This window comes from Podarcis raffonei, chromosome 5 (assembly GCF_027172205.1).
Source record: "Podarcis raffonei isolate rPodRaf1 chromosome 5, rPodRaf1.pri, whole genome shotgun sequence".
NCBI classification, from domain to species: domain Eukaryota; kingdom Metazoa; phylum Chordata; class Lepidosauria; order Squamata; family Lacertidae; genus Podarcis; species Podarcis raffonei.
The window spans coordinates 32,122,667-32,144,829 of NC_070606.1; the positions used below are offsets into that span (position 1 = coordinate 32,122,667).

The 22,163-nt window shown below is 44.8% G+C and overlaps 1 protein-coding gene across 2 annotated transcripts in view; it reads right to left on the reverse strand.

The window, feature by feature from the left end:
• Positions 1–22,163, reverse strand: part of UNC5B (unc-5 netrin receptor B) — a 155,400-nt gene that overhangs the window by 21,003 nt on the left and 112,234 nt on the right. For both annotated transcript variants that reach the window (XM_053388514.1, XM_053388512.1), the window contains exons 3-7: positions 13,061–13,204; positions 10,459–10,562; positions 4,865–5,045; positions 3,760–3,927; positions 2,220–2,384 (exon numbers count right to left, since the gene is read on the reverse strand). In XM_053388514.1, the coding sequence (XP_053244489.1) occupies positions 2,220–2,384; positions 3,760–3,927; positions 4,865–5,045; positions 10,459–10,562; positions 13,061–13,204 (762 nt within the window). The remainder of the gene's footprint in view (positions 1–2,219; positions 2,385–3,759; positions 3,928–4,864; positions 5,046–10,458; positions 10,563–13,060; positions 13,205–22,163) is intronic.

A 22,163-nucleotide genomic window follows, 5' to 3' on the forward strand; every position in this document is an offset into this window, starting at 1 on the left:
GAGGGCTGAGTTTGAGGAAGCCTGCTCTAGAGAGAGATGTAAATACAGCAATTCTCCCCAGCCTTGCCTCAAATTTAGAGCAGAAGGGTTAAAACCAAACATCTTCTGCCTCCTGCCTTCCTGTGACCACCCAATGAGCACTTCAGATACTGAGCTACTGTGATGTCATGGAATGTTCATGAATGTACAAACAGACTGGATTGAAGGTGTTGGCAAGAGAATACTGGCAAAGCAACATGCTTTCCTGAGCTGTCAATTATCCTAAAGGGTCGCAGGACAAGAGCTGTATTCTGTTGGCAAAATGACTCAGGCAAAGGTCCTTTGCAGGCTGCAGGACCATTGAACTAGAGAGCAGGTGCACGTGGGGGTAGGGAAGAGGCTGATTGTTGTCATGTAGAGCCAAGGAAAATTAACTCTGCACTTGTCTAAATATATTTTTCTTCATTATTGCTTCTTGGCTTCTGGGGCTTAGTCCTAGCACTGAAAGTAATTTCTGTAGCCTGAGAGATCTGGATCAAGTTTAAGCCAGGTGTTCATGCAAAGCAAAAATCCCAGTAAGATACCATCAGGACCCATTTCTTTGGGGGATCACATTGTTGAACAAAATTCACTGGATTGCTTTCCCCCGCACTAAGACAACTGATGGATTTTTGAAGGAAATGTCAATGAAATAGAAGATTTCTCTCTCATTTCAATGGGAAATGACACTATCCACAATTGCTTTACCCTGCCCACCTGTGTTCTCCTTTCTCGTATGAAGAAGAGACCCCGTTCTACTTCTCACAGTTTCACTGTTTGAGCTCTACAGGTGGAAGAGGGATCCTGCCATCATGGGTTCTGAATGACAGTTCTTTCACCTTCTTCAGAAGATTCACATTCAGGATTAGGACTCAAACCTTATTAAGGAAAGACTGGCATTTCACCCACTAACCTTACCATACACTTCTCAAAATAGTTCTCTTGATCTATCTATCTATCTATCTCTCTATCTATCTAGGCAGCCAGCAGTTCATACAGATAATCCTTCTAACTGAAATATTCTGCTCTTCTGAATGACCTACATATCGTTTGAGTAATACAGGTGTCTACATCAATCAGCAGTCTCAAGTCGACTGTTGGCTGGGCAGAAGCACAACTGGAACACATTCAGGTGGGCTGCAAGGATCTGTAGCCCAATCCTAAACAGGTGGACTCAGAAGTAGCTTGCACCTCAGTTGGGTTTGCTCGCCACTATGCCCTAGCGTGCTATCTCCATGCACCTCCAAGACTTGAAACCATTTACCTAGAAGGCTAATGCCAACCAGAGGCAGGGGCAATGGGATGACCTACACATTACACAGTGTCAAATGCAGGTTTGCTATGGAGTGTGCACTCACCAGGGAGTGAAAATTAATCACAGCTCTGTGACAAGTGTACCCAGTAATTACGTGTGCAACAATATGTTTGATCACATCCACACATCTTAGGTATATAATAAATATTTAAGAAATAAAGTTTATAGAAGGGAAGTTTTGTGTCTCTTCCTCCTCTCATCAGCACCCCCTTGGTACTCCCTCCAACACAGTTCAAAAGGGACCCCAAGAGAGGCTTTCTATGGGTCTCCAGTAACCACACTGGGACAGAGCGGAGAGGAAACTTCCATTCCTTAAATGACCTTAAGTTAACTTAAGTTTCAAACTTGTGAATTTAGGTGGCCAGAGAACTTCATTGGGACTGGTAACAGATTTGGGTAAGGAGCTGAAAGGAATAATGATATCATTCAAGAAGTAGGAATAAATCTATTAGAGTTCATATCTATAATGTAACAGATTGGTGGCGCAGAAGGTCTTCTGTTGAAACCTTTGAATAACCATTGTGAGACTGACCTTTGATGCCTGTCTTGAACGCATGGCCTTGACATTCTGCACTTGATCTTAGCCAAAAGGCCGAGAAGCGCCACTAGTCTGTTACATTGTATATATGAACTCTAACAGATTTATACTTTTTGAATGATATCAAAAATATCATAAAATAGAATGATATTCTATTGCATATGCTCTAACAGCTATTAGCCTACGTGTTGTGTCTTTATTTCTGTGATAGATAACTTGGCAACAGAAGTTTGTCACTGGGTCTTACATGCCCACCTGCAGAGCTTTTTCAGTACAACTGAAACACCTGCCTCCCTTCTGTCTTCCCTTTCCCCTCTGCTTCTTATTAGGCACAGCAAATCGACTCACTTTGCATACAGAGCCCATCGGTGCAGTTTTTGGAGTCAAGCAGCACTCCGCTGCAGTCTTTGCCTCCGTTCCTGGGCGAAGGGGCTGTGCATTCTCTGCTCCTCCAGTGCGTGCATTCTGTGCTGCAGGCTGACCACTTGCTCCATTCCGTCCAAGCTCCGTCTACTGCATTTCGGGATGGAAAAGACAATCAGGGACTAATCCATCACCAGAATCACCACCATAAAGGAAGGAAACTAATTAGAGACGCACAGGCAGAAGGGGTTGGTGCAGGGAGGGGGGGAGAGGAAACAATTTCTTGTAGGACAAGCTTACTAAATCCTGAAAAAAGCAGAATGCTGCGATGCCCTTGTGAAATCACCTACTGGCACCACCGGCCCCCAACCAAAAAGTAAAGTAATACTGGCAGGCAGGTAAGATCAGACTTAAAACACTGCAATCTTCCAACACAGGACGCTATTCCTCATTGAAAACATTCACTATCTCCCACACGTAAGTGTTTTTACACCAAAATTTTGTTGTATTTTAAGTGTGCCTTAATGTGACGCATACTGATACAAGCAGCTATTTTCAGGCGTGCATCTAGTTAGAATTTCTATGCTGCATTTTAGCAGGCCTCTGAACAAGTCTGCAATGTAGATCAGTATCATTAACCCCATAATGCAGCTGGTGAGCTAGGGCAAAAGACTGTGGCTTGCTAAAGGTCACCTACCAAAAAAATTAGGTGACATCTTGAAAGCTGTAGGTTCTAACTACTACAGAAGCTTCCTCTTTTTTAAAGCACCGCCTGCTTTCTTGCCACATCTGCCAGTTGTCATCCCAACCAAGCATAAAATGTAATTTAAAAAAACCTAAACTAAATGGAACAGATTTGACTAGCACATGCATTCCTAAATCTGCCTTTCTTAAGGTTCCAGCCTCCCATCATCACATGTATGATTATTTCTTTTTTGCTTTCTTTTGAAGTCTAAAAAGAGCAGCCAGACACAAAAGTACATTGAATTCTCACAAAACAACCCGCTTCTTTATTGTTTATCCTGTTTCGTCCCTCCAGGCCACAAGTGTTAAGAGCATTGTTATTTTCCTCAATTCCTTGCAATAACACATCTTGCTGCTAGCAGATGCTGTGATGTTAGCAGTTCTTCCTGTAAATTATGAGTCTCACTTCAGTTGTGACTCAACATAAATATCATTGCACTATAATGTACACAGAACTTTCGTACAAAATGGAATATTGGATGCCTTTCCCCAAACCCTTGATATTTAAAGGTAGTTCTAAATAAAGAATGAGCTGTTTTAATAAATGACATTTGGAAACTGGTGGATTGTTTTCTAAAGCAGATATGGCTCCCAAATGCTCTGCTGCCTGGCTCCTGCTGCTTGAGATACTCTTAACGCTCTGTACAGGGTACTGAGTCTAAGTCAACTGGCTACAGCAAGCTTTGCCACCAGATTCTGTGCTATACAAACAGAAACAGCCCTGTGTGTGAACACAGCTCACTGTGCAGAGTCCAGGAGTGGCTGTCCGAGATGCCCTCACCTGGGCACATAGTGCTGCAGGAGATCTTCTGCAAGGACTGTCCATCGCAAACGGAACCACCGTTGAGAGGCGCAGGATTGGTGCAGGTCCGGGTGCGCTTTTGCCAACCTCGACCACAGCGGTTGCTGCATGGGGACCATTCTGACCAGGTAGACCAGCCACCATTCACTATGAGCAGGGAAGAGAAGCAAAGGATGTTAAAAACCATGAAAGAGCAGACAAGTGAGGCTATCTCCTCAATACCAACCTAGCTGACTTCTTTCTCCTGTAGCCACTTCTAATTTTACAGCTGCCTGCACGAAATATGCTGGGAAACACCCACATTGTGTTGGATTCCTGTGGCAGCTGTAACATTCAGTAAGTCCTCACCACCATGGCTGTCACAATCAATGCCAGTGTTGCACATTTTTGGTGGAAGCTGGCACCAGACTGGACACTCTCCGTGTGCAATTACCACAAGAGAGAAGCCCAAATGCTGCATCTTCTTCATCACTAATCAATAATAGTAAAATGAACCTCTGTAAGAATACATCTATTAAGGAATATCTGCAAAATTGTAACACCTGTGAATCAGAGACCTGCACTGGTTGTCAATTAACTACTCAAGGTGTTAACTATTGGTACTTACAGCCCTGAACAGCTCGGGGCCAGTTTATTTGCGAGATTGCCTTACAATGAAGCAACCTATAATTTGTAAGAAATCAATCAATCAATTGATGGGGAAACTGCAGCGGTAGGGACTCTTACAACAACAACAACAACAACAACAACAACAACAACAACAACAACAACAACAACAACAACAACTTATTATTTATACCCCGCCTATCTGGCTGGGTTTCCCCAGCCACTCTGGGCGGCTTCCAACAAAATATTAAAATACAATTGCAAGTGCTATTAAATTCAGTGGGACTTCCTTTTGAACAAACATACTTTGAGGATCAGGTTGTTATTTGCATTCAGTGTGGATGTTTACATACTGCATGAACCAAATATTTAATTATACATGCACACATATATATGTTGCAGAAAACTGTGTTCCCATCTTCTTCTTATCCACCATGTGAATAAGCCCCCTAACCTGCCGAAAGCAAAAAGTCTGTACCATAGACAATGACGGTGGCTGTGGTGCTCCTCCGTTTGGCGACAATGTTCTTGGCCACACAGGTGTAGTTGGCAGTGTCAGAAAGTCTGGCTTGCTTGATGATGAGGTTATGGTCAATGGTTATCAAGAAGTTGGTATCTTGGGCAGTGTCAACCACATCATCATTCCTCAGCCACTCCACCTAGAGAGAGCCACGGGGGGAGAAAAACAGGGAGGAAAGGAATAGGGAAAGAAGGTGTTGGGACAGGTTAAAAAAAAAATGAAGGAAAGAGGAAAAGGGAGCCACTGTTAACTACACACACAATATATGCAACATGTGATCTTCATTCCAAAGCCAGATCTACAACTCTAAGTGTTTTTTTTAAAAAAAAGTTGTAAGTTTCCCCAGCAAGCCATGGGACTTTGTCATTCAGAGCCTGGAATTCTGTTGGATAACCCTCCAGGGGTGGAGTCAAACTGCAGGAGAATCACAGCACCTGCTGTGGCCGCAGAGACTGCTAACTCGTAACTGCTGCCTCCTGTGTTGTTTTTGCTGCATTAGCAGCACCAAAGCAACCTCTGCAGGAAGCAAGCCTGGACAGTGTGTATGGAGGTAGCGGGCTGCCCAGATTACAAGACACCCCCCCCCCACTCTAGGCCTTACTGATGTAGTCCAAAAGAAAGCAGAGCAAAATTTGCCGCAGGTACCCATGACAGAAAGCTCCATTGGGTTCCTGTGGCATGTATACGTTTGCCCACTTGCACTGGTACATGCAATATCCTACGTAGAAGTAATACTGAGTAAGCATAAACAGGCCTTATTTATGAAGTATCCTGAATCATGTGACGTTCAACCCATTTTTTTAATAATAAACAACCCTGCCTGTCACCCCAGGAGCCCCTAGTACCATAATGCACCTGGGCTTTGCTCATTGTTTGAGAAAGGACAGACTTTTTTACAGATAACCTTTCTATTTTTAATTTTGTTCCCATCTGCCACACCAGCTGGATGTGGAATGGCCCAGTTCAACCACTTCGCTGTTTTGTTAGCAAAAAAACTACAAGGCCAGACAAATTGCAGATTAATTTCTTACATTTGTATCCTCCCCCAAGTTGCTGAGACCAACAGTTTTAGCCCAACAACAACTCTGAAAAGTAAGTTACGCTCTGAGAGTGTGAGGCTGAAGGCTTCAGGCCTCGTCCACACAGGTGACAAAGTGAAATGGGAACGAGATGGTGGAGTCCTGAAGCGATAGACTAGACTGCACCATTTTGGGCTGAAAGTGGTGTTTTGCCATTTCAGCGAAAAACACAAAACCTTGCACATAGAAAACTAGCTCTGTAGGGGCTGGACTAGGATATGCTAGCATTCCCCCCCACCCCGTTTCTAAAACTTGCCAAACAGGGTTGTTGTTAAAACATGTGTGTGCACTCAAAACTAGTACAGTATTTTGCACTTGCAGCCTGAAGCAGAAATATCCATTCTGCCTCCTCATTCACCTGCATGCATGGACCAGGCCTCTTGGTCTTCTAGAGGCAGAAACCAGGTGCTACTCTACAGGACACTATGGTCTACCTGCCCTTAGCTTGGATTGACCTGTCTCTCCATCGGCACTCAGTCGCCAGGTATATGCATGTGTGTGCTTAACTGCCTGCACTCCATCTAGACTGAGCATCTTTACACCCCAGGCACCTAACGTTAGCTGCACAGCCATATGATGCTATGTTGGCAGCGGCGGCAGCGTTACCCTGCCACTGCAGTCACAAGTCGCTGGAAGCTTCCTGCGGTAGCAGCAACAGCAGAAAATTTATGTCCACACACCCAAACAACTGCTCTGGTATGCGTGTTCATAAAGTGCCAGCAGGGAGGTGGCATTGCCCTCTGTTTGAAAGCATGCTGCACAACACTTGCAGAACCAGCAGATTTGGGGGCAGCTGTTTGCCACCACTTCTGTGATGCTCCCCATGGGCTGCCTGAAGATGCAGCCTCACTCGGCCTTGTGACAAGGCTGCGACACCCTGAGAGCCTCACGGAAGGGAGCCGGGGCTGGAGTTTCCCCAAATGCAAGCTAATGTTCTAGCCGTTACACCAGTTGGGCCGTTTACATGGGAAGTACCAGGTCACGGGGTGTCAAAGGCTAAAGATGACCCCTGTGTGAAGCTCTGCCACTGTCAGGGGAATTCCAGGAATGTTGATACGTCCTAATTCTAATTGCTCTCCCCCTCACTGGAAAACAATTCGTTCTGTGTTTTCGTTGCTAAATCCTGTGAGGAGTTAATGGCTGATCAGCCCATGCGGGAGGGAGGGAAGGCTGGGCTGAACAGGTGTTGAGGTTAAGTACATTATTAGGTGTCAGAATAACAGATCCGCTGCCTAAAATAAACACTTCTGCTGAATAATGAAAGCAGACGGCCTCGGTGCGAGGCTATCCATCACGGCCCCGATCCGGCTCCGGGAGCCGACTCATTTACCTCATGCACACTTTTTTTCTCCTGGCTGTAAACTGGCAATCTGCTAAGGTGCCAACACTCCCAGCTGGAATTTTATGGCAGTTGCTTGGAAGAAGCAGGCAGATGTGTGTGTGTGTGTGTGTGCTTCTGTGGTGTGCATAGTGGGGAGAGAGTGGCTGGGCAGATATCTGAGAGAAATAACAGCTCCCCGTGATTTATTAATGGGCTGCAATGGGAAAAATTGCATCCTTGCCTACAATTATTCACATTCACGGTGTGCCTTCAGGGAAGGCGCAGATGTGCCCAGCTGTAGGAGGAAGGCAGGAAGTTTCTGGTTACCAACCGCCAGCAAATTTGGAGAGTGGTTGGTTGGTGGGTGGGTGGGTGGGGGACAGATATCTCAGCAACCAAAATCTATAAAACAAGTCTGCATGTCTGAGTTAGAATAACACCCTAAAATTGAAAAAGGAAAAAAAGCAGGAGACAGATATTTCAGGAGGCTTTTAAACATTTATTCCAGCATCTGTCTTATGGAAGAGGGGAAAGTAATACATTTAATGGGAGGGCAGCAATCACCATTGGAGGCAATGCTACAGCCCTAGCTCATGAATCTCAAAGCATTCTGCCAGAACAAGCCTGGTAGGAAAATATATATATCACTGTCAGGGAAAGTGCTCTAAGTCTCCAGGTGTGATCTCAAACCTGGGTCCTTTTGAGACCTGGTCTTGCTTAGCAGCCACCTCTTTCCCAAGCAGACCATGGACCTCCTGGGCACAAGTATTTATTTGTGACAGCTCCCTGTCACTCTTCCTGCCCCCAAGTAACTTTCCCTGCTTTCTTGCCTAAAGGTTTTGGGTGATTTCAGTTGGCCATTCACCACGTGAATGCATGTTATGCATGTTAAGTTGCACAGCGTCTTCACCACCATCTTAGAAAACGTGGCAAGAAAAGGCAGGGTGAATTTTTGCCACACCCCTGATTGTGTCTGATTGGGTGCAGAAGTGTGGTAAAGTTCTCCTCACCACCTAAGAGGATACAGAGAGATAACTTATTGAGGGGCTATGTCAGGTGTGAGGAACCCATTTGACCCTCCAGATGTTGCTGAACTCTAGCTCCCATTAGCCCCAGCAAGCATGGCCAATGATTATGGAAGTTGTAGTTCGGCAACACCTGGTGGGCCAAAATTTCCCAACACCTGGGTTATGTGTTGATAAATGAACTCACACTTTAGACTCCATTTCAAGATGTACCCACTGTTGTGGCTGCTTCCTCAGTCTACAGCAACCTTTGTCAACATAGTTCCCCCCCCCAATGTTTTGTAGTACAACTCGCTGCATCTCTAGATAGCATGGCTGCCCAAACCATCCATGGATCATCAACATCTCTAGATGTTGCCCTTTTGTCTGTTTGCGGGAATATTTGTCCCCATCATCAGTTTGCACCTACAGTTTGTTTATTTATTGGATTCTTTCCTGCCCTTCTTCCAAGGAGCTTGGGTCAGCCTCCATAGTTCTCCCCTATATTTCATCCTCAGAACAACCCTCTGAGATATGTTAGCAGAGAGAGTTGCCGAGGGTCACACATTGAGGTTCGTGGCTGTGTAAGGATGCAGGTCTCACCTGTCCTAGTTTGACTGTTTATACAGACAAACACACACTCTCTCTTTCTGCTGTGGGCCTGAGCTATAATTATGTCAGCCAGCTTTCTGCTCTGCTCAGAGAGGCTTGCAGCGTATCTTCTCTCTGCTTGTTGAGCACTGTGATCCGGTTGCACGTGTTGATGAAGTGGAGGGCCTGATCTGCTGGATGGATGCTTCCACCTTGCAGCGGGAGGTTGGGAACAGGATGATATTTGGGTGCTTTCCAGCTCTGCGTCTATGCCCTAGCCTGATAGCGGTACTGTAAAATAAAATGAGGCTAAGAAGAGTTATCTTCTGTGGCTTTTTGCATGAGCAGCCTTATCCTAATGGGTATTAGCAGCATCACACACTAATCCGTGTACTTCTTGGCAGCTCTGGCTATGTGCCCAGTCCACAGCCAGCACCACCAGTTTCGAGGAGATACATGGTGCCAAGCTGAAGCAACCTCTTCAGAAACAAGATTCGTTTGCCTGCCTCACCGCAACTCTCACTGAAGAGATCAGAGCTGTCTACAAGGGCAATTCCTGATCAGAAGCCATGATGAGCAGCAGAAATGCCAGGCCATAGTTGTTGTTGCTATTATGTTTTGGTTTATTTTTTACAAAGCGGAATAAACCTCACTCCACCAAGCTTCCTCCCCTTAGGAGAGACAAATATGCCACCAAAGCCTTGAAAACTGTGTGTAGGGAGTGCAAACGAGAAGAGAATTGCAGCTGCCTGACCTCCATGTGACATGGATAAAACTGTCCAAAGTAACAGGATAGAAGAAATAGGGCCAAAGGCGACACTGAGGTTGGTGGCGACGGGGGTGGTGGTGCTGTAAAACAAATAAATCCAAGCTCAGTGGCAGGAGTGCATCGGAAGGGTAAGATTCCTTTCTGCAGCTCAAAAAACCGGCTGACTAATGGAAGCTTAGTATTTTCACAACCAGGCAGTTGAAACAGGTTTGAGAACTCAAGGCTAGGCTTCTTTTAGGGCCTGCATGGGCCCAACTAAAGAACTACAGAAAGCAAATAAAAATTAAAGCACCTGTTTTCCCCCTAAGGGTGTTTGTGTGTGCGTGTCAAAATGGCTAAATTGTGCAGTTCTCTAAACGGGGAACATCCCCAAAAGCCACGTAGCCTGGACAGTGCAATCCTACACAGGCTTACTTGTGTAATGGTACTTTCTTTTGAGTAAACAACGCCCTACACCTAGGACTGAAGTGTCAGTCTATTTTCTGCTAAGCAGGTACCTACAATGAGCCAAAATGAAGGGAGACAGTTCACATTTATGGGCTGAGGAAGGAATGAAACAAGTACAGAATGTTCTCTTTCTCAGTGATCTGAGATAAGCCCTGCACATCCCTTGGCACATGGGAAAGTGCTGCATGTGTGCTTTAATAACAGTGATGCTAATCATCACGCAGAAACACAACACGAGCATGCGTCGTCTTGTGGGAATAATCGCAATTCAGTTCCGCAGGCTCCTCCCAGCTGGCGGCTGCTGCCACCAACGCCCCCCCCCCGTGGCCTGCCTTGCTTACCTCGGCTGTTGGCACTCCTTCAGGAGGGCGGCACTGCAGAAGCACTTCGTGATCCAGAGGAACCTCCTTCCCCAAGGGCTCCTGGTCAAAATTCTTCCTCAGGTCTACGAATGGGAAACAAAACAAGCACCAGGCATCAGTCGAGGAGTCACTTGCAGAGCTCAGTTGCCTTGTCATACCAGCTGAGAGAGGGTGGCATGTCAAGAGCTCAGCATGACCTTAGGCTGGGTACGCACCAGAGATTTAAAGCACATTTTTCTCCCCTGCCCACAAGCAGGAACCCTATGAACTATAGTTTATACTTTAACAGAGCTACAACTGCAAGCACCCTTAACCAAGTATGGTTCCCAGGCTTCTTTGGTGGGAGAAATGTGCTAAATGAGGTTCCTTACTTGGCAAGGCTGCCAATTCTTACTGAAATGAAGATGTGGAGATTTGTGGGGAAATGCACTGCTTAAAAGTCCTTGTGGTGCCATTCTGTTGGTCTCACGGTTATTTCAATAAGGGTTTTCAGAAGCACTCAGATGATCCCATCAAGGTAGTTAAAGGAGGGATGGACATGCAGAGTTTGTATTTTACACCCACTCAGATATATTTTACTTGGTAATAAGCCACTTCTACTTCCAAAGATGTATGGGCTTGCAGGTAAAAGGAAGTCTCTGCTGCATGTGAATGGACGGACTGTATATCCCACAAATCAAATGGGTGAAACAGTTGAGAGAGGACAAGGTCTCAGAGCCCTGCATAGCTGTTCTCCATAAAATGTATGACATGATATTTTTGTGTGTCTGCTCAGGGCCTGCCCTACCATTAGGTGGTGATGAGCTGCTTCAAGTGGTAGAATCTGGGTGGGTGGGTAGCAGTGGTGAAGTGTTGGACAACAGAGCTATGTCTGCTGTACATCATGCCTTCCAATATCTAACCAATCTAACCCAAATGCTGAAGTAGGAGACAACTACAAGTCCAGCTGGCTTTAGCATACGGTGTGAAGAGAGGACTTCACTTTGTGCTTGCTTCAGACGGCAAAATTGCTTGATCTGCCTCTGCCTCTACTAACTCTACTCCCAAACAAAATATCTCCATTCCTTACTATTCCTTCCCCGTGCATCAAAACCTTTGCTAAAATGTTCTGAATTCTGTACATCAACATTAGAGAATGATTGTATCGCTTGTAGCCACAGGGAAATGGAATATATTAGCAATATTAAGCGGCTTTTCTTAATACTTGAATATTGCATCAGTTTCAAAGAACTTTGTGTGCTTAACTAAACTGTATCATGAGTAAACAAGCCCCAGTATTAACCAGTAGGTGGCACTAAAACCCACCTAATTTCTCTCAAGCAGTTTTGACAAACTGTTCCAATGGAAATAAATGCTGTCCAAAGTAATTATTTTTGAGGATGATTACGATGATGACAATGATGATAATTTGCTGTCTTGTTTTATGAACAAGACTTGATCGTTGTAGATCTTATCACAGCATGATCTGCTGGAACGAGAAAGTTCACTGCCTAGCATCCCTCAAACAACCACTGCTTCTAGAACTGCATATTGCAAGTTTATAGTGCCTGTTCGCACAAATTTCTAATCCTTGCATTTCTAATCCTTGAGAATACATTTATTTTTATTTTTTTGTAGCATGGGAAGGGAGCCATGTAGAAAATAAAGCCACATATTTTGAAACTAGTGTGGAGTGCCCGGATATATAAGCACTGCATATTTATTAGAAATAAAAATAACATTGTGCCATTTGTGAGATTGGATGTGCCACACTAAAAAAATGGGTGGAGTCAACCCAAAGTCATGTTTAGTCCGCCATCTTGATGCAAAATGACACCTGGCATCTGAACATTAACAAAAATTGCCACTCCCACCACGGGTGCCACCATGCCAAAATTGGAGATGATATATTGAAAAGCAGCCAAATCTATTCTATGCTGAGAAACAGGGGAAGTCATGCCAAAGGGACATTGCGGTCTGCCAGCTTGATTAAAAATGGCAGCGAGTGTCCAAATATCAGTGAAGAGCACTGCTCCCACCTCTCGTGTCAAGTTTGGTAATATTTTTCCAAGCGGCATAAAGACAACAAACTTCCCCTGACATCAAAATAACTTGCCTCCATCCTTGATTATTAAACACACAGTAAGGCCTAATCTTTGCCATTCTGATCCCACCATCAAGGGCTCTCATTTTCTTCCATGAGAATGGGATAATAAATATATGAACATATGTGAAAAGCCCATTGAAATCCTTAAATCAAACAATCCAATAAACTATGATGAAATGAATTCTCTTTTGTCTTGTTCTGCTCATTGAAACAAAAAACCCCCACAACCCTCACCAAGGAAAATGTAACTTAAAATTCTCCTTTCCAACAAAGGGTATCCCTCCTTCTTTCTCTTACACACACTCTCACACCCCAACGTGCCCAAAATGTATAGAACGGCTCACATTTGAGCAAACATGAACTGCTTACAATGTGGCTCTTGGGGGGTATTCTGTCCATCTCTGTCCCTACATACAAATAGACTAAGTACCTGGGAGAAATGCACAGTATGAAAAATACCCGTATGAAGGAGGGTTAAACACACTCAAGACCTACATGCTATCCTGACATAAGCTCTTCGGCTTTTGGTGGTCCCAGCAGAGCTCCATGCCACACACTGGCACCAGTAGTCTTCTAAGCCAAAGAGTTCTTCCACTTGCTGTCGAGAGACTTCAATCTGGACTTCTCTTACAAGGAGCCCTGGAAGAAGAGAAAACAAGGAGGAGGGTTAATGATGAGAAGCTAGGATAGTGGACTCTCCTTCCTTGGAGGTTTCAAAGCAGAGCTTGGATGGCCATGGGCCATGGATGCTTTAGCTGAGATTCTTGCATTGCAGAGGGTTGGACTCGATGACCCTTGGGCCCCTTCCAACTCTATGATTCTATGATATGGGAGGGAGGGAGATAGAAAGAAACGCCTTCATGGAAGCGAGAAATGCATATACAGGGCTGAAGCAAGCGTAGAAGGGGAAATGGTGGCCCTACACACCAGAAAGAAGGCATGGTTGACTATAACATCTATGGTTTCCTCACTACCTATGAAAAGAGCTTCAGTTGATTTCATGATAGCACTCGTCAAATATCTGAAGAGCTGAACTGCAGAAAATGAAGCAGATTTATTCCCTGTTGCTTTCAAGCCCTCTGCCTTGCATGAGACTTGACTTGTGCAATTACATATGGTTGGAATTAGGGTTGAATCACCATCACTCAAGTCAAACATGTGTAAGGTGAGGGTTTACTGCAATGTAGAAGGCAGCTCCCAGTCTCTCTTTTGGCCTAGGTAGCAGATTTGGCAGGGTTGCCTCATGCGGCACTTCCCTGGGGTTGTAGGGTTGGAAGCAGACGTAAGGTGTTGGGGGAGAGAGTTGTGTGTGCCATGTGGCTGGCTCTGTGTCCCCTAAGATGGCCTGTTGCCCTCCAGTGGAGGATGCTGACCCAGAGTGAGTGTTGAAGTAAGATTCAACTGTCAGTAGGATGGAATGCGGGTTAGGGCGCCATCTTGTCTTTTGCCTCAGGTACCAAAATGTCTTGAGCTGGTCCTGTCTCTTCCAAACAACGACCAAAGATTCAGGAGCCCTTTCTCACTTTTTCATCTTTTACCTCCACCCCAACCGCCCACAGAGTGCTTCTTAAAATTAAGTTTGGAATACCTGCTTTGCTTGAAGATGGCCCCAGTTTTAATCCCCAGAATCTCTGGTTAGGGGGCTGGGGAAGAGACTTCAATCTCAAACCCTGGAGACCTGCTGCCAGGCCATGTAGACGAGAGTGAGCGAGATGAACCAATGGTCTGACTTCAGTATAAAGCAGATCTCAATGTCCACACATACCTTCTTTAATTGGCTAGTGAGCATGTACAGTCTAGGACAAAAGCCCAATATCCTGATGGGCCGTCGCCCCCCTTTTAAGCTATCTACAGTTGGTATACAGTTTTCTTGGTCCTACTAGGCCACATAAGCGGGGGGGGGGGGAGCTGGTACTTTCATGTTATAGGGAAGATAAACTTCTACCAACCCTAGGGATAAAGTGGGGCAATAATGGTTGCCATGTCTGTCTGTCTGTCTGTCTGTCTGTCTGTCTGTGTCTGTCTCTCTCTGTGTGAAAATAGGCAGTTGCAAAAAGAAAGAAGTGGAAGGAGGCGAGAAATTTAGACGATTAAGAACTGAGTACCAACAGGTTGAGCAAATGAAATATGTTTTGAAAGAAGAAGCTCCTCAAGTCATAAGGGAGGCTGTTTCTGGTCAAATGAACTTCCCATTGAGGGCAGAACTCTAGAGTCACCCAAGGGTGATAACTCTGATAGAGCCATTATCAACATTCAGCTGTTTTACGAAAGAGCCGCTATTACTACTGGCTAAGATATACCCCATTACTCCTCCTGTTTTAGTGCAACCTTAATCGCTTCACCGTCGCATTAAAAATCACAGCCTCAATTCAGCAAGGCACATAAGCATGTGCTTTAATCTTATTGCCTTAATATAGTAAAACCTCGCTGCCAATTGTCTACAAATGAAGAGCAGAGTGGATTCAGCAGCAGTTGAAGCAACTGTTTCTCTTGCCTTTCCCATTATAAGCATCATTTGCTTATAACACACACACACACACACACACACACACACACACATGCTAACGGTGGTACTAAAGATATGCAACGTGAACTGAAGATGTTTATGTCCTCAATAAAGATGGCTGCTACTTTAATGAACATGGTAGGTAGAGACAGATAAAGGATTTGAGCCTGTTATGGCTGACATTTCCAACTACTTTCTGTGGGTCTGGGAAGCTGCCATCTTATTAATAAGAATAGGTCTCAGAAGCCTCTTTCTTTATACTTTAAGGCATCTGCTCAAATACCAAACTACCAGGACTGACCCGTTCTATAAGTAAATGGTATATTTGCTCCATGACCTTCAAATCACAGGTCAAACCCAAACTTAATTACCTGTAGTGTTCATAAGCTGAAGGGTGACCATGCTTCAATTGTTATATCCACAGACAAAGTTTGTTTGCCACAAACCCTTTCTGGTGCTCTTCCCTGGTTTTCTCACCAAAGAATATTGCAAATTGTAGCCTGCATGCATTAGTCTGTTCAGAGATCACTGAACACTCCTCACTGAATTCCCCGGGAAGAGGGAATGTCTGTTATAGCCTGGTGCTGCTACTGAGAATCAACTTCCGGAGATCTCGACCCTCTTCACCAAACTACAATTCCCAGAATTCTCTTGAAAGACAAGATTGCTCATTAAACCCGTTTAAATCTGCAGGATATAGTCACAGTGTTCTCTCATTCTCTTCCTAGACTCAGTAAGTAGTCCAAGTCCCAGCTTTTGGAAGAAAGTACTTGGGAAGCCGGCACGCGGGTGGCGCTGTGGGTTAAACCACAGAGCCTAGGACTTGCCAATCAGAAGGTCGGCGGTTCGAATCCCCACGACAGGGTGAGCTCCCGCTGCTCAGTCCTAGCTCCTGCCAACCTAGCAGTCTGAAATCACGTCAAAGTGCAAGTAGATAAATAGGTACCGTTCCGGCAGGAAGGTAAACGGCGTTTCTGTGTGCTGCTCTGGTTCGCCAGAAGCGGCTTAGTCATGCTGGCCACATGACCCGGAAGCTGTACGCCGGCTCCCTCGGCCAATAAAGCGAGATGAGCGCCGCAACCCCAGAGTCGGCCACGACTGGACCTAATGGTCAGGGGTCCCTTTACCTTTACCTTTTGCTTGGGAAGCCTGGCTTTAAATCCCCATTCAGTCATGAAGTTCACTGGGTGATGTGGCACCAGTCACTATAGGGTTGCTGTGAGGATAAAATGGGAGTGGGGAAACCATGTATGTCATCTTGGAGGAACAGCCGGGCACAAATGTAATGAATGATGGAGGGGGAAACAGATTTATGGGCAGGGATAGAGGCATGTGATAGGAAGTGGATCCTCAGAGGAAGCAAATAATAGTTGGGTAAGCTGAGAATGAGAGCAGCATGGGGAAGATACAGACAATCGTCACTCATCTAGGCCATCCACTGCCAGTCCTGCAGCTTATATGCCTCCCACATTGTTTTTTGACCTCTCTGGGATGCAAGCCTGGGCAGTGCATATGGAGGTCCTGGGCTGCCCAAACGACAAGACCTTGTTGATGTGGTCCAAAGGAAAGCAGAGCGATACGTGTGGCACCAGCTTGGCTGTAGGAGTTGCCGGAAGGAGGCATGCAAAGTACCCTCCAACCATCTTAGGGATGCCACCAGCTCTGCAACAGGAGATTGGCAAATGGGTCAGTTTCAGCTGATCTCTGACAAGAACACACTCTTGTGTGCTATTTGCACTAATAATGCATGCGTTTTTATTCATGATTTGTCCTAGTAGATGCATTTCTGTACACATTGCTTGGCTGGAGAACTGTGTTACAAAATTTTGAGAAGTGTGCATTTCGAAGAAGGGTGGCGGCATTTCAGTCTGAGTAATGTTTGGGAAACTGCAAGTTATGCAGCTTCACCTATAAATGCGAATGGAATTTGAATTCCCCTCCTTCCCTACCTGCAACCCAAGGACAAGACTTACTTATTTTTTTGACAATTAAGTGCTTCTTGAATTCTGAATGTAAAGTAGAAATGGTATGATTGTGTGTGTGGCTCCCTACACCATGTCCTTTGAGAAGGATCGAATGGTAGTCAGTTAAAATATTTAAGAAATATTAATTCCTTCAACTTTCTCCTTTGCTGTACAATGCCTGTGGATCACATCCTAACATGTCTCGCTCCTTTCGCTGGTGTGATGGTAGCGCAGGCGGGATGGCAGGAATGTGTGGCAAGTGGCCTCCTGGGACATTAAAGCCTCTTGCCCGCCTGTTGCAAATCCATTTGCTATTCATGCTGGCAACCTCAATCCTAATTAAATAATTTAGCCCTCGAAGGCATTTAATGTGGACTTTTTGCGTGAGTTCAACAGTGCAGCGCGGACTTGTTTAATGGAAGCTTTAATTACAGTTATATATTCATTTAAAATTGTTTTACAAAGAGAGATTGCACTGAGCAAATGGGAGAGGGAGAGAGAGAAAAAAAGAGAGAAAGGGGGAAGAAAAGAAATATTTTCTGCCTGTTAATAATGTACATTGCAACCATTTCTCGCTAATGAAAAAGAAGTTGATGGGAGCCCAATTCATACCATGGCTTTTTCTTAAAATAAATAAACAAACAAATAAATAAATACCCAATACAGTGGTACCTCGGGTTAAGAACTTAATTCGTTCTGGAGGTCTGTTCTTAACCTGAAACTGTTCTTAACCTGAGGTACCACTTTAGTTAATGGGGCCTTCTACTGCCGCCATGCCGCTGGAGCACGATTTCTGTTCTCATCCTGAAGCAAAGTTCTTAACCCGAGGTACTATTTCTGGGTTAGCAGAGTCTGTAACCTGAAGCATCTGTAACCTGAAGCCTCTGTAACCCGAGGTACCACTGTATAGACAACCTATTGCAAGATCCCTATCAGCACGACTAAGAAGGTGGGGAGTTTTTACAAGACACTGGCCCAGTTCATACATAATACTACAGTTTGCTCTTGGCGTACCACTCATGATTTTTTGGGGGTGAGACAAACCATAAACCTGGTTTCATACACAACACTAAGCCAAACTATGGCTTTTTGCTTTCGGTAATATGGCAACAGTAGGACTGAGATGGGGGGGGGAGGAAAAAAATTCTCATGCTGGGTACCCCGTGCTTGCTCATTCATGCAAAACCACTGGTTGTTGGTGGGTTGGGACCCACTACTGTGGACTGATATAAGGTGGGTCACAACAGCAGCATCACCACCATGCAAACATATGGCAAAGGAAAATCAACAAATGGGTCTCTCAAATGCATTTTTGGGCCCTGGCTCTGAAAGGATTGGGACTACTATGCTATGACATAGTTTGGCTTGGTGTTGCATGTGAACCAGGCCATTCTCTTGTGGAGAAATTGCATGGATTCATTGGGGAATCTTGCAAATGCACCAGCTCAAATTGACTATTAGAGTTTTGTTTCTGTGGAATGTAGGGAACTTATCAAATATTAAGCACACGGAAACACGTCTCCATGTGTGTGCATGGACTCTTCTCCTGCGATCATTCTTCATGCATGTGAGTGCATTATACATGCTTATGGTGACCTTTTTTGTCTTTCACACTGCAGGTCTCTAGAACGGTTTCCACAGTTAACAGGGGGGTAGGGTAGGAGTCCTTGCTTGCAGAGAACCAAATCTTTTAAACCTCTGGTCCCACTACCCACTGCTATCCCAGAACCTCTTCCCCCCATGTTGGCCACTGCTGCTAATATACCTGCCACCACTGCTCTGCTTTTTTAAAATTTCAGCGTGGATGTACGTACATGCATTTGCAAGGGGCCACTTCCATACACAAAGAGGGCAGAACTCTACCAATTAAAGTACAGCACGCATAGAAGACCATTTTGTTTGATGCTTGCACAAACTTAGAAATAAAAGTGATGGCAGCTGATGTGTCAATGAAGGAGGATGCCCAATACTGAGTCTGAATGTTGCTACATCTAGCTCAGTGATGTCCACATGGACCGGCAGGATTCTTTCCCAGCCCTGTTTGGCGACGCCGGAGTCTGAACCTGGGACTGTTTGCCTGCAAGGTACGGGCTCCGCTGCTGAGCTACAGCACCTCCCAAACAAAAGGGTTGGGGAGCAGGAGTGAGGAAAAACAAGAAGGCACCACAGGGATGAAGGATCATGTAATGGAATTAGCAACACCTCTCTGAAATTACCAAGATGGCCACACCTGTTTAATCAAGCCTGTCCCCTGGCAAGGATGCACACTCAGCAGTGTCAGACATTTACCAATAAATGCAACCAGCCACCCTCTCAGTCTCCTCTGCAAGTTGGCTGTTGGTACTTGTTTGCCATTTCCAAAATGGATCTTATCTAGGGCAACAGGGCAGGTTATATTTGCATCTTCAGCATAGCACCCAAGTTCCATTGCTGATAAGTAATGGGGGTGGGGGGAAGCAGCTAAATGTGAAGCTGACTGTGTAGGTAGGTGATATGTCAAAAGCCATTCTGCATTTCTAAGGGTGCAGGGATTGCTCATTGCTCACAGAAACTATCCTTTGGCCAGAAAACATAGGCTGTGAAATCAGCCCTCAGAGATGATTTCATGAGATTTGAATTATGGTGGTGCAGGTCACACACTTTTCTGAACTGGTCATAAGTTGACTCTGTTTCTGACGTGTGTAAATTCAATGCTTGGCCACAACGAACTGATCAGGCCTAGGTTGTCAAAGTGTCATCAGTACCCACACTAAGCACCTCAGAAGATTTACCATGTGCTATTACACTGCTGAAGCAATTAGCATACTAAGGAGCTTTTCTTACATTCTAAAGGAGCAGAAAATGCCCTCAGGTGGAAACCATACAATGAGCGACCTTGTAATGAGTTCTTGGAGTGAAACTGACAAGAGTAGTTTTAATGGGCAGAAGTTATAATGCTATTTATAAGTAGTTGGCACTGTATTAAAATCCATCCCAGATTATGCCACCCATTTAGCTACCTCTGTTGTTTAGAATATTTCTTCACTTAACAAAATGACCCAAACCCTAAAGACCTCATCTGGACCATTTTGTTTACAGGTCTGGCCCTTCTACTAGTGACTCCCTTTTCACAATGGCTTTCGAAGACTCTTCATCCACGACTGAGGAAAATCTAGAGAAGTGCTCTAAGCAGAACATGACTTAGGATCAAGCTGGGCTGAATATTCCCCTCTTTTGTGGAACCACTTGTCCTTCACAAGAATGGGGGAGGGGCATATTAAGCAACTGTAAGACAGGGTTGGGGAGAGAGAGGCAGGTGAATGTTAAGATATTTTCAGACCTGTTTTTAAACATGAGATGGCTTAGGGTTTATCAGCTGAAGTGGTGACAAGTGTTTTTTATTATAAGAGAAAAGGCGGAGATTTTTGAAAGCTAAGATTAAATATTACTTAACATTTGCTCCACCCCCTGAAGTCAGAGAAAAATAGTACTTCAGCCCTGCATCGGTATGGAACAAGTACTTAAACTGAGGCCTACCAGAATCTTTCACATCTGCCTAACCATGCCTAGTTTGCCTGTGTGGGAAGAGAGAGAGAGAAAGAAAGAGAGAGAGAGAGAGAGAGAGAGAGAGAGAGAGAGAGAGAGAGAGAGAAAGAAAGAAAGAAAGAAAGAAAGAGAAAGAGAGATCTCTCTCTAGATTTTAGTATGCTAGAATTAATCAGAAAAGTTGGTGTGAACATATAGACAATACAGGATCCCTTACTGTATTTCAAAAGGTATAAGAACATAAGACTGGCAATCCTGGATCAGATCAAAGGCCCACCTCATCCCATCATGTTTCTGGCAGTGGAAAGTCAGGTCCCTCTGGGAATCCCACAAGCAAGTTACAGGGACAGTCAGTGCTAGTTTGGGGGTAAGCCAATTCCATGCACATGTAGCCCATTTCCAGGGTTGTGCTAGGATTCCATGACTTAAATCATGAAGCTTGGTACTGGGACATCGCCTGATGAGCTTGTTTTAAACAAGACTAAGACGCAATTTCTCATGGCACTGATCAGGTGTGGGCACAATACCCTTGAACTGAATTTGAACCAGTGCGAGTTATCTGAGGATCTGTCTGTCACAAAGCCAAGGAGACCCAGTTCTATGAAGTTCAATCGCAACAAGGCTTCTAACGTCCTGAGGCAACAATCTATAAATCATTCACTTTGGTGGGCTAGCCCCATTCAAGTTCACAACAGAAGGCTGCTGGAGGATGGCTGTAAAATCCTTGAAAATCCCCCAACAGCATCTCAGCATAAAACTGAACTTTCAATCTGGATTCTTGTGGGGAACCTACTGCTAACCTCTTGCCACGGTAAAAATTGACTATGCTTCCCTACTGCTTGCTTTCTTGTTCATAGCAAGTTTCTGATCCATGACAGAATTTTACCAACCCTCGCTTTTAAGATTATGTGATTTTCTTAAGAACCTCTTGTGAAACACTTTACTGGAAAATCTAATGAAAATATGCCTAAACAGTTGTTATTAAATACTAGCATGAATTTGCACGTTAAGAGTGGGACTTTGTTTCTTCCACCACAGACATGTTGATACAATTCGCCCTAATAGGATGTTGAAATTAATTACACTGTGATTCAGTGTTATCAAGGGCTTATCTAAACAATCGGGTGTAGTACATTACTACTACTCTGGCTTGCAGACATTTTACCTCCAGGAAAACCTTTCTATATCAGTCTGCTGTCAGAGAACCCTGTGAACTGAAGACGATTCTGGGGGTTCCCTTTAGAGAAAGAGCTGGCCAGGCCAATTCATGAGCTGAGTGTGTCAGTATCTGTCAATCTTTTCAGACCTGGGACCCTCCTTTAACCACAACAAACAATTGCAGATCCATCTGTGTCTATGTCTACCTCTATGTCTCACTCCATATATTTCTATGGTGGTAGAGTTGCTCTGTGGTTTAACCCACAACGCCACCCGCCACAGAGCCTAGGGCTTGCTGATCAGAAGGTCGGCGGTTCAAATCCCCGAGATGGGGTGAGCTCCTGTTGCTCAGTCCCAGCTCCTGCCAATCTAGCAGTTCGAAAGCATGTCAAGTGCAAGTAGATAAATAGGTACCGCTGCGGTGGGAAGGTAAACAGAGTTTCTG